This window comes from Rissa tridactyla, chromosome 1 (assembly GCF_028500815.1).
Source record: "Rissa tridactyla isolate bRisTri1 chromosome 1, bRisTri1.patW.cur.20221130, whole genome shotgun sequence".
In the NCBI taxonomy this organism is placed as follows: Eukaryota; Metazoa; Chordata; class Aves; order Charadriiformes; family Laridae; genus Rissa; species Rissa tridactyla.
This window is the reverse complement of record NC_071466.1, coordinates 205877184-205899045: the sequence shown is the minus strand read 5'-3', so window position 1 is coordinate 205899045 and position 21862 is coordinate 205877184. Positions and strand designations below refer to the sequence as shown.

Here is a 21862-nt window from a genome sequence, read left to right as displayed (position 1 = left end):
ACAGTTTGGTTTTATAACATTAAAGCAATAAGCCTAAGTAAAATTTTACTCTACTGAAAACACAGCTAAGTTTTACTTCAAAAAAAGCCCAGTGCAAAGGGTTTCTGCACCACATAATATTTCTTCCCAGCATCTTTCTCATAATAAGCCATATGTGCATCAAGATTGAATTTGAGCTTTGTGAATGACACTGATATTCCCTTTAAGCTAATGTAGCGATGGTATCAACCTGTAGCCCAATACTCACAAGGCCTTCTGATTCTAATGGAATCGATCAATATTTCAGGAGACATTTATAATTTATGACGAAGCAGACTAGCAAAGATTATAATCCTAAGAATACATAGTATTTCCTGCTGGATCTTAAAACTTTAATGTTTATCAATAATGAAACCTGCATGCTAAGCTTTGCTTTTTAAAACCTCTAAACACTTTTACAAATAACATCACAATAATATTACAAATCCAAAAGATACAAGATGCAGAGCTTGGTAAATAAAAAACAAAGTTGCTTCCTTGGACTGTCTACCAAGGAAATTAAGAGTTTAACACCTTATTAAAATATTTACTGTTAAAATATTAGCTAATATGCTTTATTAACTTCTACAGTTCAACATTCTTCAAAAAAAAGTACAATTTTATGTATCAATATATAAATAATTTCTACACTTGTAATATTATTCATTTTTAAATACCTTCAAAAATGCTTCATATTTAGTTTATGTTTAAATATACAGTTTCAGACATTAGACAAATCATTTCTCATTTTCTCCAAATTCACAACAGGATTATTAAGTTATTTTAAACCCCATTTTATTTCTTACATGAACTGATCCCCATTGCAGCAAAGGCAATAATGTAGGAGCTTAGCAGTATAATTATCTCTGTTGGAGTAGATTTCTACTGTTAGCATGATTATTTTTTTTTCAGGATGTTTTTCATTTTCAAGGGTGGTGGGGTTTTTTCAGTTTTGTTTACAGTGGATATGTGGATCAGACAAGCTAAGCTAATAAACCACAGATAGAAATCACTATATAATGGCTGTATGCTGACTGCTAATAGTGAAGAGTTTAGTAATTTCTCGCGAAATGGAGATGAAAAAACAATAAAAGGATGAAAGCTGTACATCCTAAGGTGCAGAGCTTTGGATTTATGACTGCTGAATTGTTACCTCTGATTACTAAAAGATTATGGGATTCCCCTCCCTTCTCCCTGTTCGCCCCCAGAGGAAAAGCTGATACCAGCTAATTAGAGTAAAATGAAGCAATTCAAAACTTTAGGAGTTATTTATTCTTAACTGTTTGAATTGCCAACTAATGACCTGCTTAAATTCTGGCAAAAAACTGCAACAGCACTGAACTTACAGCCATTTCACTGATCTATAATTTTAACAAAGCTTACTTCAAAGATACCATTCCTTTCAGACTACAATAATACATAATTAAACATTTATCAACTATGTATTAATAGTTTTTCTGTATCATTCATTAGACATTAATTCTTGGTAACAGCAGTCAGCCCTACTTATTGCCCTGAGTAATGGTTTACAGATTTTAGCATATCTATTAAAAACACAAAACATCTTTTTTCATTGCACAATTAAACATGAAGGAAAATTATATACATAAGAATAGTTAGAAAGAGTTTGCAGGTTAAATTAAATCAAAGTACAGGAATAACCAATACCTACTCTAAGTCATTTCCTAGTGACATGAACTGGATGCTAGAGGTAAACTTAGTTGTCATTTTTTTGGCTTAAGCGGACTATAGAACAAAACCTGAAAAGAAGCACAAACTGAATGACATTCCATCTCTGTCATTAATCGCAATTGAGCACAATCCCTTACGATAACGTTTACTCATCTTCAAATTTCAAACTAAAGTCATCACAGAAGCGCACAACTTGGAACCTCTGGGGGTCATCTAACCCAACCTCCTGTGCAAAGCAGGTCCAGTTACAGCAGGTTGCTCAAGGGCTTACCCAGTAGAGATCCAAACACCTCCAAAAATCAGGCATTTCACAGCATCTCTGGGGTCCTGTCTCAATGCTTGGCAAACCTCATGTTAAACATTTTTATCCTTACATCTAATCCAAATTTCCCACAATTCAACTTGTATTTATTTCCTCTCATGCACCTCTGAGAAGACCCTGGCTCCATCCTCTCCACGGCCTCCCTTTTGCCCTCTCTTCTTAAGAATGAGCAAGCCAAGATGTCTCAGTCTCTTTGTACATCACATGCTGCACCCCCATAACAATCTTGGTGGCCTTCCACTGGGCTTGCCAAGGAATGACAATGCCATTCTTGTACCGGACAGCCCAAAGCTGGACACAGCACCCTCAATGCTGTCTGACATAAACTGAACAGAGGGGAATAATCCCTTCCCTTGACCCACTGGCTACACTACTGCTCACATAGCCCAGTTACTCTCCAAGTGTCAAGGATTTAAGACTTCTCAAATGCTTCTTTTTTGTTGTTGTTTTTCACAATTATGTACTTGCACAAAACAAAGCAGCCTTAAGATGTGACTGGGAAAAGAAAACCACTCTGACAGCCTCAGTATTCAGTATAATTCCCTGAAGACCACTGAAAATACAGTAATTTTACCAGCATGGCAACTAGGATTTTAAAACAGCACTGCCCTTACACCCCTGACCATTTCCACTTCCCCACAGCACACTTTCCTTGTGCCAGCGCATTCAGCTGGGTGGCTGAAAGATCAATCAGATCACTCAGGAAGAGAAAAGAAAATAGTAGGTTATAGTCTCACAAGACATAATGAAACACTTAAAGAATGAGTATTACAGAGAGAGCAATTTCATCTCTTTGCTGCTCCCACACACCCCCCCCTTTAGACAGATTCATCTCATAGCTTTGCAGTTTTAAGTCCCCTGACCAAATTCACCAGATAAATGCATGAAAGTCTGTGGGGAGGCAAAGCAGGCACAAGAGGCAACAGCCAGGCCAAATGCAAGCCTACTTCATTCTGCCACAGCACCAATTTTTGAGTCATCTTTTGCGTTAGTTCAGAAACCTGAGTTTTGCCTCACCAAAACAAGGTGCTGAAGCCAATCCCCACTATTTGGTCAGATGACAACTTGAGTACTGAATCCCAGCACTACATGGAAGGAAATTCTTCTAAACATACTTTTTTTTCCCCCCTCAGTGCTTTCACAAATAGGCAGCTCCAACACTTCTAAAGTTTTGGCACTTGAAGGTGGACCTTTTTGAACTGATGCAGTTTCAGCATCCAAAGTTTCAGGTAATACAGCCATACAGCCCAACCATTTGGCAAAAACTGGCTTTGGTGCCAGGGTCACCAATGCATCATATGAATTCAGCGCCAAGAAGGGAATCCTGTACTTTCAGGAAATGAGATAGTTTTTGTGGGTTTTTTCTTCCTTTATTAACTTGGCAAGTATAATCTTGGACTAATGAGCTGTAAAACACTGAATATTACAGATCTTAAAGCAATGCAAATAGAAGTCTGATTTTGCCCTTCAAAGCCATGAAAGAGAAAACATCTCATTTGTTTTATTGTGCCCTTTAACAGCTGTACCCAAGGGACACGAAACAGCGGAAAGATGCATTGGCAAAGTTAACTGATATGCAATCAGGTGCAGGATTTGGGTTCAATTCATTAAGTTCCATTCTGTCTTCCCCTACAACCAGCCCCAAGAGAAGGAACAACATAATTATCTCCTGCAATATTATAAAAAAATTTGTATAAAGTTCCCCATTTTAGCAGCAAGGCTTCTGTGAGGATTGAAAATCAGAAAGTTGTTAAGGTAATGTATAGTCTCCAAACTGGAAACCAAACCAAAAATAGCACATCTACTATTATGTGTAAAACTTGAAAATATTATAAGAAATTAATGCGAAAAGCTTAAGTTATGAGCAATACAAGCAATATTTTAGATTCTTAGCAATTTAATTATTTTTAACATCAATTACTGTTACTGAGGCAATACTTCAAATATGCATAAAGTATCAGTATCAGAAAGGTATGCCGTCAGATACTGAAATTGTTTAAAATAATTGTGGGGGTGTCAGATTTTTTCAGAGGAAACATTATGATGGTTTTCTCCATAAAAATCATCAGTTACAAATCTGAAGCAAGGTCCGTATTCTGGTAAACACACATAATCCTAAAGATATTAAGTACCAAAGTGCATATAGGTGAATATTAGCTGGGTAGCTGTCTGGGACCAAAGCAGCGAACCATCCCGAAAGCAATGCAGACACCCTGGACACACCCTTTATTGCAAGAACCAGGGCAGTAAAAAGTGTTGAAAACAAGCAAGACAAAGCCTGTCTGACACACAAATATCCCAGCATTGCACTCCCCAGTGCACCCAGGAACATAGCAGAGGTTTTGCCTTGCAAAAGTTTTCATACCAGCTGGGAAACACAAGCTATCACTGGAAGCAGTAAAGCTGTGTCCATGCAATCTTGTGTCTTAAATAACAAGCTGGTATAATACACTATCTGAAATCTTACAATGCAATTTAAAATTACTAAGAATTGATTGTTGTATTTTTACAAAACAGTAAATCAAGAGCTCGGATGCACTAAAAGCAGAGTAAATCTATTGCGACAACAAAAAACAAGTTTACGTAATTAAAGGGCTGACCTTTTAAACGATTAAGTGCATTACCAAATCAACCTCGTGTGAGGAGCTCAATTTCAGACAATAGTATGAGTCATATGAGTAAATTTGGTGTTTGGAAAACTTGCCTAAAGTAAGGTTGGAAGAGGTCAATTTCTTAACTCTTTCCATTACAGGAATATAAAAATGCCTTACTTTTGAGAAACCAACAGACCTTTGAAACTCACTAGAGAGAGACACAATAAATACATGCAAAAAATACATTAAATTTAAAATAAAGAAACACAAGGAGGAAGTTATCCATTCAATATTTCTTATGCAGCCTCCACCTACTCAAATATATTTTTCTTCTTTATGTACGACTATAAATATCAGAAGTTCTTCATGTTCTTCTTAGGGCATTCATACACCAATTCACTCATCTGAAAATACCTCACCAAAATAACACTATTTTCCTCGTTTTATCATATAGGCAAGTCATATTAATTTGATCAATACTAACTGCAACCCTGGTTCTCTCTTGCCTCATAAACAATGTTTTACTGACAGAATGTGCTAAGTGTTGATCCCTCCCCCCTTTCAATTTCAACTACTGTTGTGAGGAATCAGCAGATCTAAAAAGCAAGTTAAGTGGGACAACTTTGACCACACTGAAATAAAAATTTAAAACTGAAAGAAAACACCAGTTCAGAGAGTTCAGTATTTTGCCATCACAAGCAATCACATAACAGAAATACATCAGGACAAAAAAAATGTCTGGTATCCACTAAGCGCTAGCATAGCTCTTCTTGTTCCCCAATTTTATATGTTTGGTGCAAACAACAAATCCATGGGGAAAAAAAATACCGTAAGGATTTAAATAAATAAATAAATAAATAAAATCAAGGACATGGGTGAAAGAGACTAGATGTTCCCAGGAAAGGATCACACACCACACTGCAAAGTTAAAAAAAACCCTTGAGGTTATCAGCCTGATCCAGGAGAACCTTCCATAAATAGGACCTAAGAAATAATCTAATTAGCATGAATATTTGCATGAGCTGCAACATTTCTACAGTGCAGCCATTTGTCCCAAAATAAGACTCCACTTCCTCATACCAAAAGAAGCAGAGCCTGCTCATTTGGCAGACCCCATGTGGATTGCAATTAAATTTTGTTCACACCATGGAAAACATTGACATCTGGTTTATGCAAGATCTTATCCCTCCTGAAGACAGCCCAGTCTTTCATGAAGTAACAGGAGTCACCTCATCACAGCTCCTTGCCACAACAGCAGCATGCCATTTCTGGCTGAACAGACCTCTGTAAAAGCCTACAGAGACTTGTAGCAGAAATATTGGTTTTGCTATGAATGAAATAAATGGAAACGCATGTGAAATCACTGGAAAAAATGACACAACAAGGGTTAAAAGAATGACCTGTACTGATAATGAGCAATCCTGTCCTGGGAAAGTAAAACTGAGGAATGGGTTGTTTATATGAACAGCAGAAGGCCTGTCCTCTGTAAGAGCACAGTGACTCATCAGCAGAAGATCCTGCCTTCCTAACATCAGGAGGATGGAAAGTTGGAGCATATCAAGCATATCACATATGGCATTCCTTTTTCTCTATGACCGACAGGAAGAGAGACATGTATTTTAAAAATAAAAAAAAAGAAAACCAGATAACAAGCATGAACTTCACTTAAGATTTATGGACACTTCAGACTCTTTCATGCATCAAAGGACCATTTATATTTAAAGCTGAATACCATAAAAGATCTGTCCAAAGACTAGATCATCATCACCGATGAAAAAAACCTCAGAGACGTGATGAGGATCTGATAGCCAGTGTCTCTCGCATTGCACAAAAGAGGTCCTGACCAGGCCAAATACGCACACAACTTGGTACTTTTAAGTATTACCAGTGTGGCAGTGTGACTGAATGAAATTAATGACAGAATGAGTGAAAGTGGGTAAAATCAGCATCACTTTCCTCTTCCATAAGATCCTGCGCTGAATTTTGTTACGCTAAGTCTTCTACAAGTCATCCTCCAAATCTTTAAAAAATGGGATTGGACCTGCAATCAAGGAACGATTCGAAACCACTGTGTAATTCCACTGATACTTTTACAAAAATACTTTTTGTAAAGCTTGAATAAAAGAACAGAGAGAGTACACAGTACAAAACCAAACGAAAAATCCTCATTAAATTCTGAATTATTTTCAACTTTTTAATACATAATTGAATGTTCAGTATAAATGAAGTCAGCAAAATTCATTTTTCTGCTTTTCCAACTGTACCTTTAATTCATAGTTGTAAAGATCTCAGCAAAGCATACCAGTATTGTCTTATTTCTAAAAATTAACTGTTGCTTAGCTAGAAGTTAACCAGAATTTCTGTTTTGAAGACAGTTGTCATCATTCTCCTAAGAACAAGATGCATCCTCTCAAAAAGACAGCCACAGGCCCAAGGAAAACAATAATTCATAGAAACTTACTAAATCATCGAGAGCCAAGAAATAAAAATTAATCATCACACCTGATTTATATCCTAGTAAAGAAGCCTATCTCAAAATTTAGCAAATTTTTCAGCTATTTAAAAGCAATGTAACCGAATAAGCCAACTGGCATACTAGTGTCAAGGGGATACGATGATCTGAAATGGTCAAAATAATAAATTAGAGACATCAACACTTCTAGGTGCAAACATGAATCAAAAGATACAGTATCAGGTGATACTGTAACTACGTATCTCCAAATGAAATCTTTTTCTTCTCCCCTCCCCCCATTTTTTTTTCTAATTAACCTCTAAAAAGCCCTAGCCTACCTCTTTTGGGTAGGGATTACCCAGTTCCTTGTTGCTGACAGAAAATAAGTTTCAATACTTATTTTTTCCTTAAATACAAGGATTCATTTATGTGTTATAGAAATAACATTCTCCTGTTCGTTAATTAACATTCTACTGAGAACGAAAATTTTCTTTCCTTTTTTTCCATAGCACAAGTAGCCAAGGGAGTGAGGACTTTTCAACATAGACCAAAAGCTATTCCATTTCATTAGATACAGTCACTAAATATTTATTTTGGAAGAAAAGTTTCAAGATACTCACTCTCATGCAATGCTAATTATATTTATTATACGTTACATATAAAATACAATAAGCCAACTTTTTTTTTTTAAAGCCACCATAAAAACAAATAGAAAGCTTACCTTCTTCTGGTACCAAACTATAGCATCGGTTACTTTGGACGCCATTTATTCCACTGAATTCACACAGTCATTTTAGGCTGTTAACAGAAAAAGACAGAACTTTACTTCCACCTTTCCTACGAAGGCCAACATAGGAAATGTAAAAACATTCCCATTACCTGCCAAGCACTGAACAGCTATATTTACTTTACACCTTGCCTCCTTACTATTTTAGTAGGAGTTTGGTTTTTCTCCTCTAAGCAAACAAAAAAATAGAAATCTGCTGCTACAGGACATCAGAAACCTCAGTTTTCTCCGTCCTTCCCAATAAAAAACAGGTGGCACAGAGACAACCTGTTATTGTCTCACAAGAGCCTCACAAGAATTATATTACATGCAGCTTTTTTTTTTTTTTCTGTTAAATTAAGCAACCTATAGTTATTACCACAGCACAGTATTCTGAAGTCCAGGAATAATTGTCTTATAAAATGTAAGAAAGTTTCATACAGGCTATTAGATATTTTTGAAGGGGGGAAAAAAAATCAGTGCTAGAGTTCTACTAATGATAAAATTAATACACTGATGAAAACAGTAGACTAAAATTAAGTCAAAGGGAGAAAAACAAGGAAGAGTGGTATGTTTGTTTTAACAGCAGCAAATAGCAGTAGTATTAGTTGATCTTTGATGTCACTGTTATTAGTTTCAATGTGGAAAAAAAAACAACCTTTCAGCCTACATAAAACATTCCTACCTTGAAAACAAATTTTAAAAGTTTTTTCATGTGATTGCTCAGACAGTGTTAGTTCAGAAAAAAAGTAAGAATAAAGAAAATAAACATAAAAAGCCTTCAGATTTAGAATTATTGTCTTTCCACAAAATTGCAAACATTCCCTCATATTGGACATTCTGTAAAATCAAAGGAAAGTTTAGGTAAGAATTACAGAATCCTTTCCAGATATTTTATTATAATATGCAAATTCTTTCAGATATGAACGTATTATCATTAAAACCAAACTCAAATATTTCACAAATAGATTACTTCAGATATTAACAGATTAATAACAGCTAAACTATTTTAGTACCTATATTTCAAACTGTTAATTAAGACAGGAAGCAGACAGTGGAAGAAGAGAAGGAAGAAGGAATTAAAAAAAAAAACCTGTTAAAATATTTGCCAAAAAATCTGAATACTTTTTCTGAATACTTTTGTGTTTAATAATCTTCCATCTCATCGATTCCCTTTAAAAATATACGTATGTAACAAATATGCCATACTCAAGCCCAGTTTAAAAAAAAAAAAGTAAATGGGGCACACTACAAGTGACCTTTTAACATTAGTTGGTAAAAGCTTAAGTTTTCAGCTCCACCTAATATTCAGCATCCTTTCTATGTTTAGAAAAAGTTTAAGAATGTTATTTTCAAATAATTGCATCAAGTATTTAACATGCAAGGAAATTCCTATTTTATTCTGTAAAGCTATAAATCCCTAATAAATTACGTGACAGGCTTTGAAAAAGTTAGTATAAGTAACTTCAAAATACTAAACAAGTTTTCCAAATGTAGTATCTGAATGATTCCAGGATAAACCACAATTGGTAAAAATCAACACAAGATGACCTTTTAAAAAAAAACTTCGCAAACACAGTTTCACAGAATCACAGGTGGCTGAGGTTGGAAGGGACCTCTGGAGGTTGCCCAGTCCAACCCCTCTGCTCAAGCAGGGCCTCCTAGACTGAGTTGCCCAGGCCCATGTCCAGATGGCTTTTGAACACGTCCAAGGATGGAAACTCCACAGCCTCCCCGGGCAAACTGTGCCAGTGCTCAGTCACCCTCACAGTAAGGGGGAAGTTCCCGCAGAGGGAACTTCCTATGCTTCAGTTCAGGCCCATTGCCTCTGGTCCTGTCACTGGGCACCACTGGAAAGAGCCTGGCTCCGTCCACGTTGCACCCTCCTTTCAGGGTGCAACAAGATTCCCCCGAAGCCTTCTCTTCTCTGGGCTGAGGAGTCACACTTCTCTCAGCCTTCCCTCAGAGGAGAGATACTCCAGCCCCTTCACCATCTTTGTGGCCTTTCGTTGGACTCTCTCCAGTATGTCCATGTCTCTGGGGAGCCCAGAACGGGACCCAGCACTTCAGGTATGGCCTCACCAGTGGAGAGGAGGAGGAATGGTAGTTTAGCCCCCAAACACCAAACTATGCTTCAAGCATTCCTCAAAGATCAATCTCTCATGAAAAAAAACAACGTGATTAAGGGGTATAATTCTGATAAAAATATCACACTTATCACAACGTTGTCAACATCAACAACAATATTGCACCTTATGGCTCTTCATTAAAAGGAAACAAGAATTATTAATCTGTAGGTCGTTTTTGTAGTAAAAGATTAAAGGTGATCTTCATTTTTAAAGCAAAGAGAAAGATATTTGTTCACAGCATTTGCACAGATATGTAAGGCAAAGAAAAATACAATGTTCGACAGATAGTATGGAAACCAAAACTGTGCAATAGATTAAAATAAAAGTATCTTTATGAAATGTCTAAGCATTAGAATAACACATGATGCTTTATTATACATTGTTCATCACCAAAAATTTTCATTTTTAAAAAAATAAAAGCAGAGATTAGATTATCTGATCGTAACAGCTGTTTGTATGAAAATCACAAATACTCCTCTACAAAGGCCCTATCAACACTCCCATCTTCCAAGGCATTGCTTGGAAAGAAAAGATTACCCTCTAAAAGACCCAGTTCTGCACTGACACCTGTTTATTCAATCTTCTCTGACTTGTGTATGGATGTACACAGCGCGTTACTTTAATGACACTGTATTTGTAGAAGTTTGGATATGTATCATACACAATATAGTATAAACCTTCAACAAATAGATTGATTTTATACCAGGTCCTGAGGATTGCTAAGAAACTAATGCCATACGTTTTCATGTTTCACAAAGCTTTTTCAAAAAAGAGAAATCAAATACCCAAAAGGAACTATATTTAAGATTTCTAACAGTGTAACTCCAATACACTTTATACAACTTCAGATAAAATTGCAACACAATAGAAAGAAATGTCTCTAAGAGAGCTTAAACAGTTGTTGTCAAATTTCAGAAATATCAGGACACTGACTTTTGGTAAAACTGAGCAAACACTACAATTTTTCCACTGTTGATAATACCATCATGTAAGTCACATCAAGTCAGTTAATGCTGGCAGCCATGGCTGTGTCAACATCTGTAATTGTTTCTGGCCTAGTTGTTTCTGATAATAGTAGCAGTTTTTCTAAGAGCAACTATCAGTTATTAAGTATTCATTGGCACAATAAATATAAAAATATTTGTCACATAAAGCATGGAGCCCAACAGAGACTTTGATATAACTTGGCATATTACACAGACTGGTTACCCTCCCTTCTCACCCATACAAAGCTTAAAATAGGATTTGCTTTTTTGTTTGAAAACCTGTTTAAGTAAACTTAAATTTAAAATAATTTGCTACACTGGACTATAGACTCAAAGCAACATAAAATCCTTAGCCACACATATTGTGACCTACATCGCACGGTCACAGTGAAAGTAGTTCCACTGCTCAGGAGGTGCCAATGTAGGAAGGGTGCCATACAGATTTTGATCACACTTGCACCCCTCGCCTTCCCCTCTTCTGTGAACTCATCCTGGAGGATCTTTAACTCCTTCTCACTTCTCTTAAACCAATATCCCCTCTCACATAAAATACACCCTGCTTCCTACCACCATAACTACAGGATGAGAAAAAGGTTGGAGAAACTCATTTCTGGTAGTAAAGGACTAAATGTTGAACCTGCACAGAAACCTTTCTCTCAACAGCTACATTAAATTCATATCTCTCTCTCTCTCTCTCTCTCTCTGAGGTCAACTATTTTTCAGGAAATCAACACTAACTTTTGAATCTAAGACTTCCAACTGTGTCAAATACGGCTAAAATTGGACAAGCCATTTTAAAGGCAGCAACCTTTTTTTTTGCAGTTCTCCAATTCACTCAAAAATCCTTCACCTTGAGAAACAATTACATCACAAAACTATAAACCAAGTATAATGAAGTAGTTTTATTATTAATTTATTTGATTTCTATCAACAAACCTGTCATTTAGATTACCCATGGTTTTCGTATTTTCAAGAAACTCTCTACATTAAATCCTCTATAGAGTCTATTTTGGTGGTGTTTAAAGCATATTTGTATGCACATTTCCATACACAAATGCAAAGATGATGCTTACAAAAGTAAATATGACAAAGTCATGGGATGGATGTCTCAAAAGACTTTAACAGAGTTTGGTGTGCTAAGTAAAAATACCTCTATGAGAAAATATCACGTGCTTCTTTCTTTAAGAGGTATACAATTTCTGAGACAGCACTGAAATGAAAGGTGAAAAGGTGCGTATAATTATTTCTGGATAGTGTTTCTGCCTGCAGGGCCTGGGATTCGTCTGTGGTTTAGTTTTGTTTGGGTTTTTTTTTTTTTGAGACAGTATAATGAGTTTGATACACTTGGCCTGAAACTAACTTATCTGGATGAGAAATGGATGGTAACAATTCAAGGCATTTAAGCTGCAGTCCTGGCCCTGCCTCTGCATCTGCCCCCAGCTCACTGAACACCTACACGGGAGACTACATACAGCAACAATTTCAGAACTCTGCATATTCACTACAAGTTAATATGTTATTCAGCTGACAATTTGCATTGATATTGGTCCTGAAGTCAGACTGGACAAGCTGGGCTCTGAGGGACACCAAATGGGTAAAGTGAACAAATCAAACTAGCTGATACACATCCACAAGCACAACAGAGCACTGCCTACGCTTCTGCCTTCCTCTTCTCCTGTCCTCTCTGGATCTAGACATTTGTTTCATGTTCTGCGTCGAATTCCTGCATCTGGGACAGGGACCAGCTTTTGCACTCAGTGGTATGATGTCCTGTGCAGAGCAACTACAGCAAGATTAACTTAACTAGTTGGAGACTTAAGAGCAACACAAAAAACAGTCCCAGCTTCAGAGATTAGACAGAACACCCAAATATAAAAGCTTGACCGTAACACCTCTGTGACATTCAACATTCAAACTCAGTTAATACTATGAATAACATGCCACATTTTTTGATCAAAACTTCATTACTTCCTTAAAACTAAAAATAGATGACTACGTGGTTTTGGTGATCCCCATTCATCAGTGAGGTTTCTTAGTTATTTCTTTTCCATTTCAGAGCAGAATCATATTCTATTTTAAATAAGTACACACTACACCTTGCAATTAAATGAGCAGTTTTTCGAAAGCCACAGAAATCTATATTTAGATGTCTTCAGGTAGTTAAATGCTCATTCAAGCATTGCAGTACTTATTGTGTAAGACAGGATTAGCCACTACACTACAGAGATTTAAATAAATTCAAAGTAAGTATATTTAAAAATTTTACTCATATCCACAGGGTTTTGGCAACCCAAGTCAGACAAAAATACATATATTTCTAAATTACAATCTACAGAAAATAAAATCTAAAAAAGGCAAAAAAATGACAATTTTTGGAAGAACATACAAGTCTAAGCAGTGTCAACTAGCAAAAGGACATAATTAAAAATATAACACAAGCAAGGAAGCCTAGGCAAATAGTTGCTTTCCTTGCCTGTAAACACTGTGAATCACTAAGGATTTCAAGGAACCTGTTTCCTTTGTAACAATCCTAGCCTGAATGGTCAGTATACCGTCCAGCTGTTGAGTCAAGCCTTGAATATCTTTCTCAACTCATTATGATCACAATGAAGTTGGCATGTTCACTAGACATCATTAGGAGTAAAACTGCAGAGCTGTGGTATTTGTCTCAAATGTGTTTTTTTTAAATGTCATCGATTTGTATTACCTTCAGAAGAACTTCTCTTAGCAGCAAATTAAAGGCAGTTTTAAAAAAGTTACTGCATAAAGCCATGAGAATACTAGAACTTGGTTTCAACTGCTTTCCACAATACAACTATTTTACCATTATGTTAGATCCTCCATATTACAGTTTCACAATCACAGACATAATTTCACTAAGATTTCATGGTATGAAGAGTAAGAAGAGAAAATGAATCAGAATAGTAAAGCCTATGGCCTGAACTACTCATTTTGTAGCAACATTTGTATCACACAAACTCACTTAAAAGTAAACATTATACCTGGTGATGCAATGCACAGCTAGGAAACAACTTTAATGAGGAAAAAAACCCTCCTTTTCCAGGTTCAACATCAAAATATAAGTTAACATTATCATCAAATTGTTGTCATTATTTGAAATTTTAAGTTAATTTTAAATGAGCCCAATAAACAGCTTAGTCATATTAGGCATCTGCTGTTGACTAAGAAGCTGCTTCTGCCATGATGAAACCACCCCACACAGGTATCAATGTAATGCAGAAACTTAACAGGAGTCATTCTTCCTACACTCAAATCCATGGGATTTCTGCCACTGACACCAAGAACCCTTGAAGCAGTGCTTCAAAAGACACATTCCCTTCATGCGCATTACAAATAAACCATTAAGCCTACATTTCCTCTTTTAAAAGGAACATCAAATACTATATAATGCACTCAGTGTTCTGTTTAAGTACTTTATCTATGCATCGCTGTTCTCAAAACGGCATTTCAGAATTGCAAATTGTATACAAGCAAACAAGAAACTTGTCACTCCCAGGCTCACACCTTTCAGTGGAAGTTTTATCACGTTCCTTTCAGCTAGCCTTAAGAAAATCTGAAGCAGCTAAAGGGAAGGAAGAAAAAAAAATAAATTTAAAAATCAGACACTGCTAACTTAAGGACCCTATCCAGCAGCCAGCTTGAAAAGTACTCCTGCTGCCATGCCAGCCAAGGGCCCCCAAGTTGATGCCTTGCAATCCGAGATCATGATAGTTTGTAAATACAAAGGAATTAACATACTTGCTTTCCCAAAGGAACGGCATGATAGTTTGTAAATAAAAGGAATTATCATACTTGCTTTCCCCAAAGAACACCAACTCTGATAAATTTGGATACCAGCATTCCTAAGACTGCTCGTGAAAGAGAATGAATTTTCAAACTTTGTTCTTCACTCTATCCCAAAAAAAAAACCCCAAAATACCCAAAAAACCAATCAACCCAAAAAAACTAGTGAAAAAAACATTGACTATCCCTAGATACTCGTTTGGGGAGTTTTGCTGTTTGTTTGAGGAGTTTATGAGGCCAACAACAGCAACAATAAAATATGAATCAGACCCTATGCTGGCTGCTGTGTATCAAGCCCTGTTCATTATGAACACAGATGTACCAAACATGACGTATCATGACACATACAGGCATTTGGCGGCATGTCCATACCTGTCTGTGCCCCCAGTAAGATGTCAGTTAGTGAAAAACAAATTCTGTCTTGAGCCTCTTATTTTGCCCACAGACCACGATATCTGATCCCATTTCTGCCACTGCATATTTATTCTTCCTTATAAGCTCACGCCCTTTATCACTTGCCATCCCAAGCAGGAAGCTCTCACAGCTGCAGCTGCGGCACAGAGCGTGCAGCGAGAATCAGTTTTCAAAGTCTGATGTGAATTAGGCTCAACTTAACCATCTTGACTTCCACAGTAAAAATGCCAGTATCTGAAGGACAAACCAGCAAGGAAGTACCACAGAAATAACTGTCTCCCAAGGAATACTTGTTTTGCCAGTGAATTACACAACTGTCTGAAATCGCAGCAAAATGTTGAGTATCAGGATTTCTGAGATTTATTTCAGGTTCTGGGAAAAGAACATTGTGTGCAGTTGTTGCAACTTCTGTAGCCATTTCTGGAATCTATGCCCTCAGCCTTAAGGTCTGTGCAAATTTCCTAATTTTGTAACATAATTGGTTTCTGTTCACTACTCCATTTGAAGGGAGCTGTGAAAAATCTGATAGTTACCTTACTTGTAAAAATAGGGGGGAAGGACTCTGTACTGAGAAGTCCAGGATTCTACACCTTTCATAATTTACACCTGACTCTGCTGCAGTGTTTATTAATTATCAAAAAGCTCCTAATATTTAAACATATTCTACTGTTTAATGAAGTGGAAAAAATTCAAGTCCTTCGTATCTTCTATAAGAGATGATAGTTACAAAATTCCTGTCAACCCAAATGCAGAATTGCTGCTAGCATGCTAGACCTAGCCAAGACATTTCTGAAAATGCTGCAACTTTAAAAAAATTAAGTAAAACCTGGTCAATCTCAAGTTCTGCTCTTTTTAATTCCTCGGTTTTGTACTGAATACTACACGCATACATACATATCCCATTAAACATATTTACAATTTTATAATGAGAAATCCCCGAAATGTTGTTTGTATACATCTGCTCTTAGAATTGTTAACAACTTTATTATGGAACAGAATTTCTATAAATACTATGTTTTTCATTTATATATACATTCTTCTTAACAAACAATCAAAAAAATCCCCAAACCCAAAGATAGTGGTCAATGCTCCTTTTCTCCTCCTTGTGATTCTAAACACAACGGTAATTTCCTGCAATAATATATCTTGCTCACTGAAAATACTGACTTGGTGTTTAGGAAGACGTGTTTATCTGTCACCAGGCAATGCACAGCAGAGTTGCGGCTGCTCGATGAGTACAGTCAGGAAGTTGAAAACCACTCCTAAATGACCAAGTTTGCATCATGTTCTACAAATAGTTATCCAGCAAGTTTTTGAAGCAGCTGAGGCATGAGAAGTGGCTAAGCTATCAGAAAGAGCTGCAGTCTCTTATAACAGCCACTGCTCTGTAGGAACATGGTAGCAAATGCTGAGCCTATATTTTTTAAAATGTCTCTGGAGTGATCCAAACAAGGAACTGCAGGGTAACAAGCCTTACACGTGTATCTGGCAAGCTCCTCAAAACAATCATTAAAAACAGAACACCATTATACCTGAAAGACTATCTGATAGGGTCTATTCAGCAGTTTCTGCAAAGGAAGATCATGTCTTAGTCTATCAGCATTTCTGAACATGTCAAACTAACTGATAAACAAGAGCAAGTGATAAAACATATGTGGACTTTCCAAGAGCCTTTGGAAGGATGTCAAAGACTTCTAAATAGACTGCTGTTTGTGAAAAGCAAACATTGCCACAGATCAAAAACCAGCCAGAAAATTGAACAAAATTTTGAGGTCAACATCCTCCATTGCAATAGGCTAACTGGATAATAAAGATTAATAGCAGCATCCAGTGTAAATAAAATGGCCTATTGCCTGCTCAGGTGCCTAGCAGCTCCTTGGATCGCACACAGCTGGGCTGCCAGCTCTCCCATTCAGTGTCAGTCCAAGGCAAAGGGCACACAAATCCTAGGGAGGCTCATCTGGGACCCCCCATTCTCCTCCACATAGAAGCATCCTAATCCCAAAACTAAAATCAGACTAAATCTTCCTAGTCTGCTTTCTTTATGTTACTCTAGATTTCACACACTCAAACTCCCTGTAGTGATAAAGGCAGACATTCGGGATCTCAGTCAGTACACACATGCCTTTGGCGGCTAGCTCTTTTCAGAGGTTTGACATTCAAGCCACTCAGGATGAATGCACCAGAAATCATGACTTCCAACTTTCTAAGTACTCTAACCATTAGACCTTTATGAGAAAGACCAACACTCATCATGCCACTGCTTCATCAGGCGCTGACAGCAAATGTTAGCTTACAAATAAATAGAGATGCCCTACATTCCTGCTTGTTCCCAGAGCTCTTAAGAGAGAACTTTCAGCAGAAGAAATCACTCACTAAAGACACATGAGGTCCACGCAGAGCCAATGGAGAAGGTGAGGGTGGCCTAGCAAGCTTCACAACTGTTTTAACCACTCTAAACCAGAATCACCACAGCCCACACTCTTCCTCAGTCACCAGCTTCCATCACCCTTTTTACTAGCATTGGAGCCCTTCATCCAGGAGACGGCTTCAAGGATCCAACTACCATTAACAAGTAAATGAGCAGTTTTTACCTGAATTAGCTCCACAGATCTATGGACCGCAGAGTAAGACAAGCGCTAATGCCATTGCCAGTAGTGAGGCAGCTCTGACCAAAGCCAACCTGAACACTCCACAAGCCTCCACCCACAAGCCTCCAGAAGTACCATTAACAGAGTTAATCTGGACTAATTAACACTGTTTCCCTCTCCTCCTCCCCTATTTAGACTAGAGTTTTTATGAAGTACTGCCTAAATTAAGTCCTTAAGTGGTGTGAACTGAGCCCTGCCATATGATTCCAAACCTCGAGCTTCTGCAAATAGGTCCAGCAGTGCTCACTATATTTTTTTTTTATATATCAGAGAAGAAAACCTGAAGTAGTAACAATTCCAGATTAGAATTAATCTAACATTAGCAAAGCTTAAGAAGATGGATCAACTTTAACAGTGAATAAGTAACATAAACAGAATTTAGTATCAATAATGCAAATGATATCTATAAGGGGGGGAGGACTGAACTACGTACACCACACAAAGCTTTAAAATCAGGTATCTCAAATTCAGAAAGGAAATTTGGCAGCTCAGTGAGCTCTTCCATTCGATATCCTATAGTCCTGAGAGTACGCAGACACCTGAATAAAAGAGAAATGAGAAGGAAAACACTGCAGTACGGCTCTGTTGATCAGCTGTGCAATCCTACCTGAAATGCATGTATTTTATTTGAAGAAGAACATTAAAATAGTGGGGAAGGGTGGAGGTGTTCTAAGAAACGCTATAAATTATTAACAACTTGAAAGACTGTCCTGTTGAGACAGGCAAGTATGAACAGAAAAGTAAGGAATTATAAATTAATTGAGACTTTAAAAAATATACAGAAAATACGGTCAAGAAATGAACAGCTTCCAATAATACTGGGAACATCATTCATTAACTAAGCTTAGAGGATAGCACAGCCAAACTTTTAACAGAGAAATATTATATTACAACACATAATTAGACTGTTAAACTCAGTACCACAGGAAGTCACTGAAGCCAAGATTGTACTCAGATTCAAAAAAGAAAGCAGCTATTTAAACACACAATAATAAGAAAAAAAATAAACACACAGCTGAGGGAATCCATGACCCGGGATGCAAGAAAATGTGCAGAGAGATCACTGGGCTGTATTTGGCCACACAAACTCTCCACCTAACCCAGCCCCACAACAGTGAGTAACAAATACGAAGGAAAGTGTATGAGCAACATGGTAAGTATAGAATAAACTGTCCCTTAAGACAGCTGAACACGAAGAGTGTTTAGCTGCCAGGCTGGCATCTGCACCTAACCCCCAAAAGCATCTGGCGCTGGCCAACTTCCAAAATGCAAGGCTTGCATGTCTTCATATTTGACGCTATATTGCTTTAATTTCTTCTCCCTCTTTGCAATTGTATTTTATTTTTTAAGAACAAGAACCACGAATGTATTTGCAATTTGCAATCCAATGCTTGGATTCATTCCAGGAAACCATCTAGTCTCTCTGGAGTACATCTACCAAGACCACCTCAAATGAACAAAGAATTAAATGCTGAACACTATATGTCTCACTTAAAGAGTATTCCCAGCAGAAGCAAATTTGGAAAAAATCCTTTTTGCACATTTAAATTAAGAAACAAGAAAACAGCTCTAAGAACTCTTCAATATCCTCCCCTCAACTGAAAAAAAAAACCCCAAACCACAAACATAAGCTATATTTCCAGACTTCTTGACAATGTAATGGGTATCGCTACATATGTATACATGTTTGCTCTAACTTTGAAGCTGGCCCTGCTTTGAGGTGGGGTTGGACCAGATAAATGACTTCCAGTGTCCCCTTTCAACGTAAATTATTCTATGATTACATGTAGAGTGTACGCAAACGCTACACAGCAATACATTATAACCCTAATTACTAGTAACTCTTTTCTCCCCTGTAGGCAATTTATTAATCTCTTGTATTCTCCTTACAAATCTGAATATAATTTCTCCAAGCAGTTAACCATTTCCTCTGTACCCAGCAAGAAGGACCTTTATGAATAACACCACAGTAAAACTCAAGAGAGGAAACACAGTATTTAAAGCTTTCAAAGTCTTTTATTTTTCACACCACTATGTATCTTAGAGCAAGTAGTGGTCAACTGTCCTTGAACAGTCAGAAGGAGCCGTGCCTCCGACAGAGGTATCTCACAAGAGTTTTATTTTACGTCATTAACCACAAAAACATTACAGAAAAAAAAAGGCCTACCTTGTTCTGTGGGCAGAAACAATTAAGTCTGTCTGTTTTTACCAGTGTACCATGGCTCCCTATTGTCCTTCCCACCTCACCCAACGCTTTTTTTTCCTGCCCTCCACCCATATTACCAACTGCCCCAGCTATTTGGCTGGGCTGGTAGCAGTATGCACCACGATGGCTCAGAGCTTAGCACACACACTGGCCAGCAGTCAGTTGCTCTCTTTCTGAGGAAAGAAGGGACTCAATTATCACTGCCTTTCTTTGGGTGGGAATGCTAATTTGGGTCCAAAATAAATATAAAGTTATAAAAGTTATAAAACTTTCGACAGGTACTTTTTGACAAATTTTTATAAATTGGTCACTGTGTGAGTACTCAATGTCTTTCAGTTGCCATTGAATTTGGTTTTGTCATCTGACTGACTGAAGAAGTTACTCAAACAGCAGAAGACAAACGAAGAAAGTAGCTGTAAAAGCTCTGTGTCCTTAGTAAGCCTAGCTAAAAATTCACATAAACTGTTGGGTGATGAATCTGTAGAGCACACTGTTTATTAGGAAAAGAACTTCCTCACAGACAAAAAAAAAAACAACCCTCTGACTGTCATCACTCTCACTCACAGGGGTCCTGAGAAAAGGAAAAGAAATGATGTTTTGATTTTGTTAACAAAACTTCTACTATAAACAAGTAGAACATACAATATTTAGAAAAGCCTGGGAAGACAGCATATGTAACTTTGGAGAACTGGGAAAGAAATAATGTCCACTGCTTTCCAGTGACCCCTGCCAGCTGTGACAGGAACGGCATTGTTCAACTCCAAGAGCCACTCCTTGAGCCCTTGGCTACCCGGTTAACTGCCTCAAATAACGCTCACTGGAAGACTTTTTATGCACCTATGCCTCCCTTCTCATACTGCATCAATACTGTTTCCTGTTTCAAAGCCCACAGAATTTTGAGTTCTCCCAGAATTCTCACCAATATTAGGCAGCTATGGATACAGCCAGGACCAACTTTTTGAGACAAGCTGAGCTAACTCTGCTTTGGGAGAAATCCAATACTACCGGAACACTTGACATGCTCCTTGGAGTTCCCAACAATTACTGACAATTTATTTGTATGTCACATTCCACACAACACAAGAGGAAAAAATTCTACTACAAGCATTGAATCAAACTCACTAGGTTTCCAAATTCTTTTTCAGATGACTCAGGCTCCTGTTTTATCCTTTATAATATTTATATCCAGAATAAAAACATACATTGGCAGCAAAACATAGCAACAGAAAATTCAACTGCACAAACATTCCACTTCAAACGAGGATCAGGATCTTAAACACACCGGTTCCAAGTACTACTCTCAACCTTCGCCTTCAGAAGTGAAAATTGTTTGCAAAATTTTGTAGAGCTCTGAGGAAATAAAAAAAGTCAAAACTGACAGAAGTACAATATGTGTACATACATGCATTCATAAACACCTTACTGGAACAAAAATAAGACTTCTGAGAAAAGGATTATCCTTTCCAGGGAGTTACAAATAAAGAAGCAAATCAAAGAAGATCAGCAAAACCTTCAGAGCTACAGAAATAGCCAAATACATACACCTATTTATAACCCAGAGATTTATTCACAGAACACTTTTAGCCTCTAAATCCAGGAAAACAAAAACATCTCATGCCAAGCGCTAATGTATATAGCAGAAATATATCCTTCTGCCACTTAGTGACCATTTTAAGCGCAGCTAAAGATACTAGGATTCATTTACTAGGATTAACAGGTTATTTCAAGTGATGGACTTCTCCCTGATAAAACAGATACCACCACGTGTTTAACAGCATCAACAGGAAGATAGAAGCAGACAAATTACTGATGACACACTGTGTTTAGT

The 21862-nt window shown here is 37.2% G+C and overlaps 1 protein-coding gene across 5 annotated transcripts in view; it reads right to left on the bottom strand.

Annotated features, from left to right (window-relative positions):
* The window catches only part of PHTF2 (putative homeodomain transcription factor 2), a 72048-nt gene that overhangs the window by 48812 nt on the left and 1374 nt on the right, over positions 1-21862 (bottom strand). For 4 of the 5 annotated variants that reach the window (XM_054217603.1, XM_054217616.1, XM_054217633.1 and 1 more), the window contains exon 2: positions 7800-7876. In XM_054217603.1, the coding sequence (XP_054073578.1) occupies positions 7800-7844 (45 nt within the window). In that variant the 5' untranslated portion in view covers positions 7845-7876. Of the gene's footprint in view, positions 1-7799; positions 7878-21862 lie in introns of those variants that run through there. The other variant, XM_054217626.1, reaches the window with a different exon arrangement.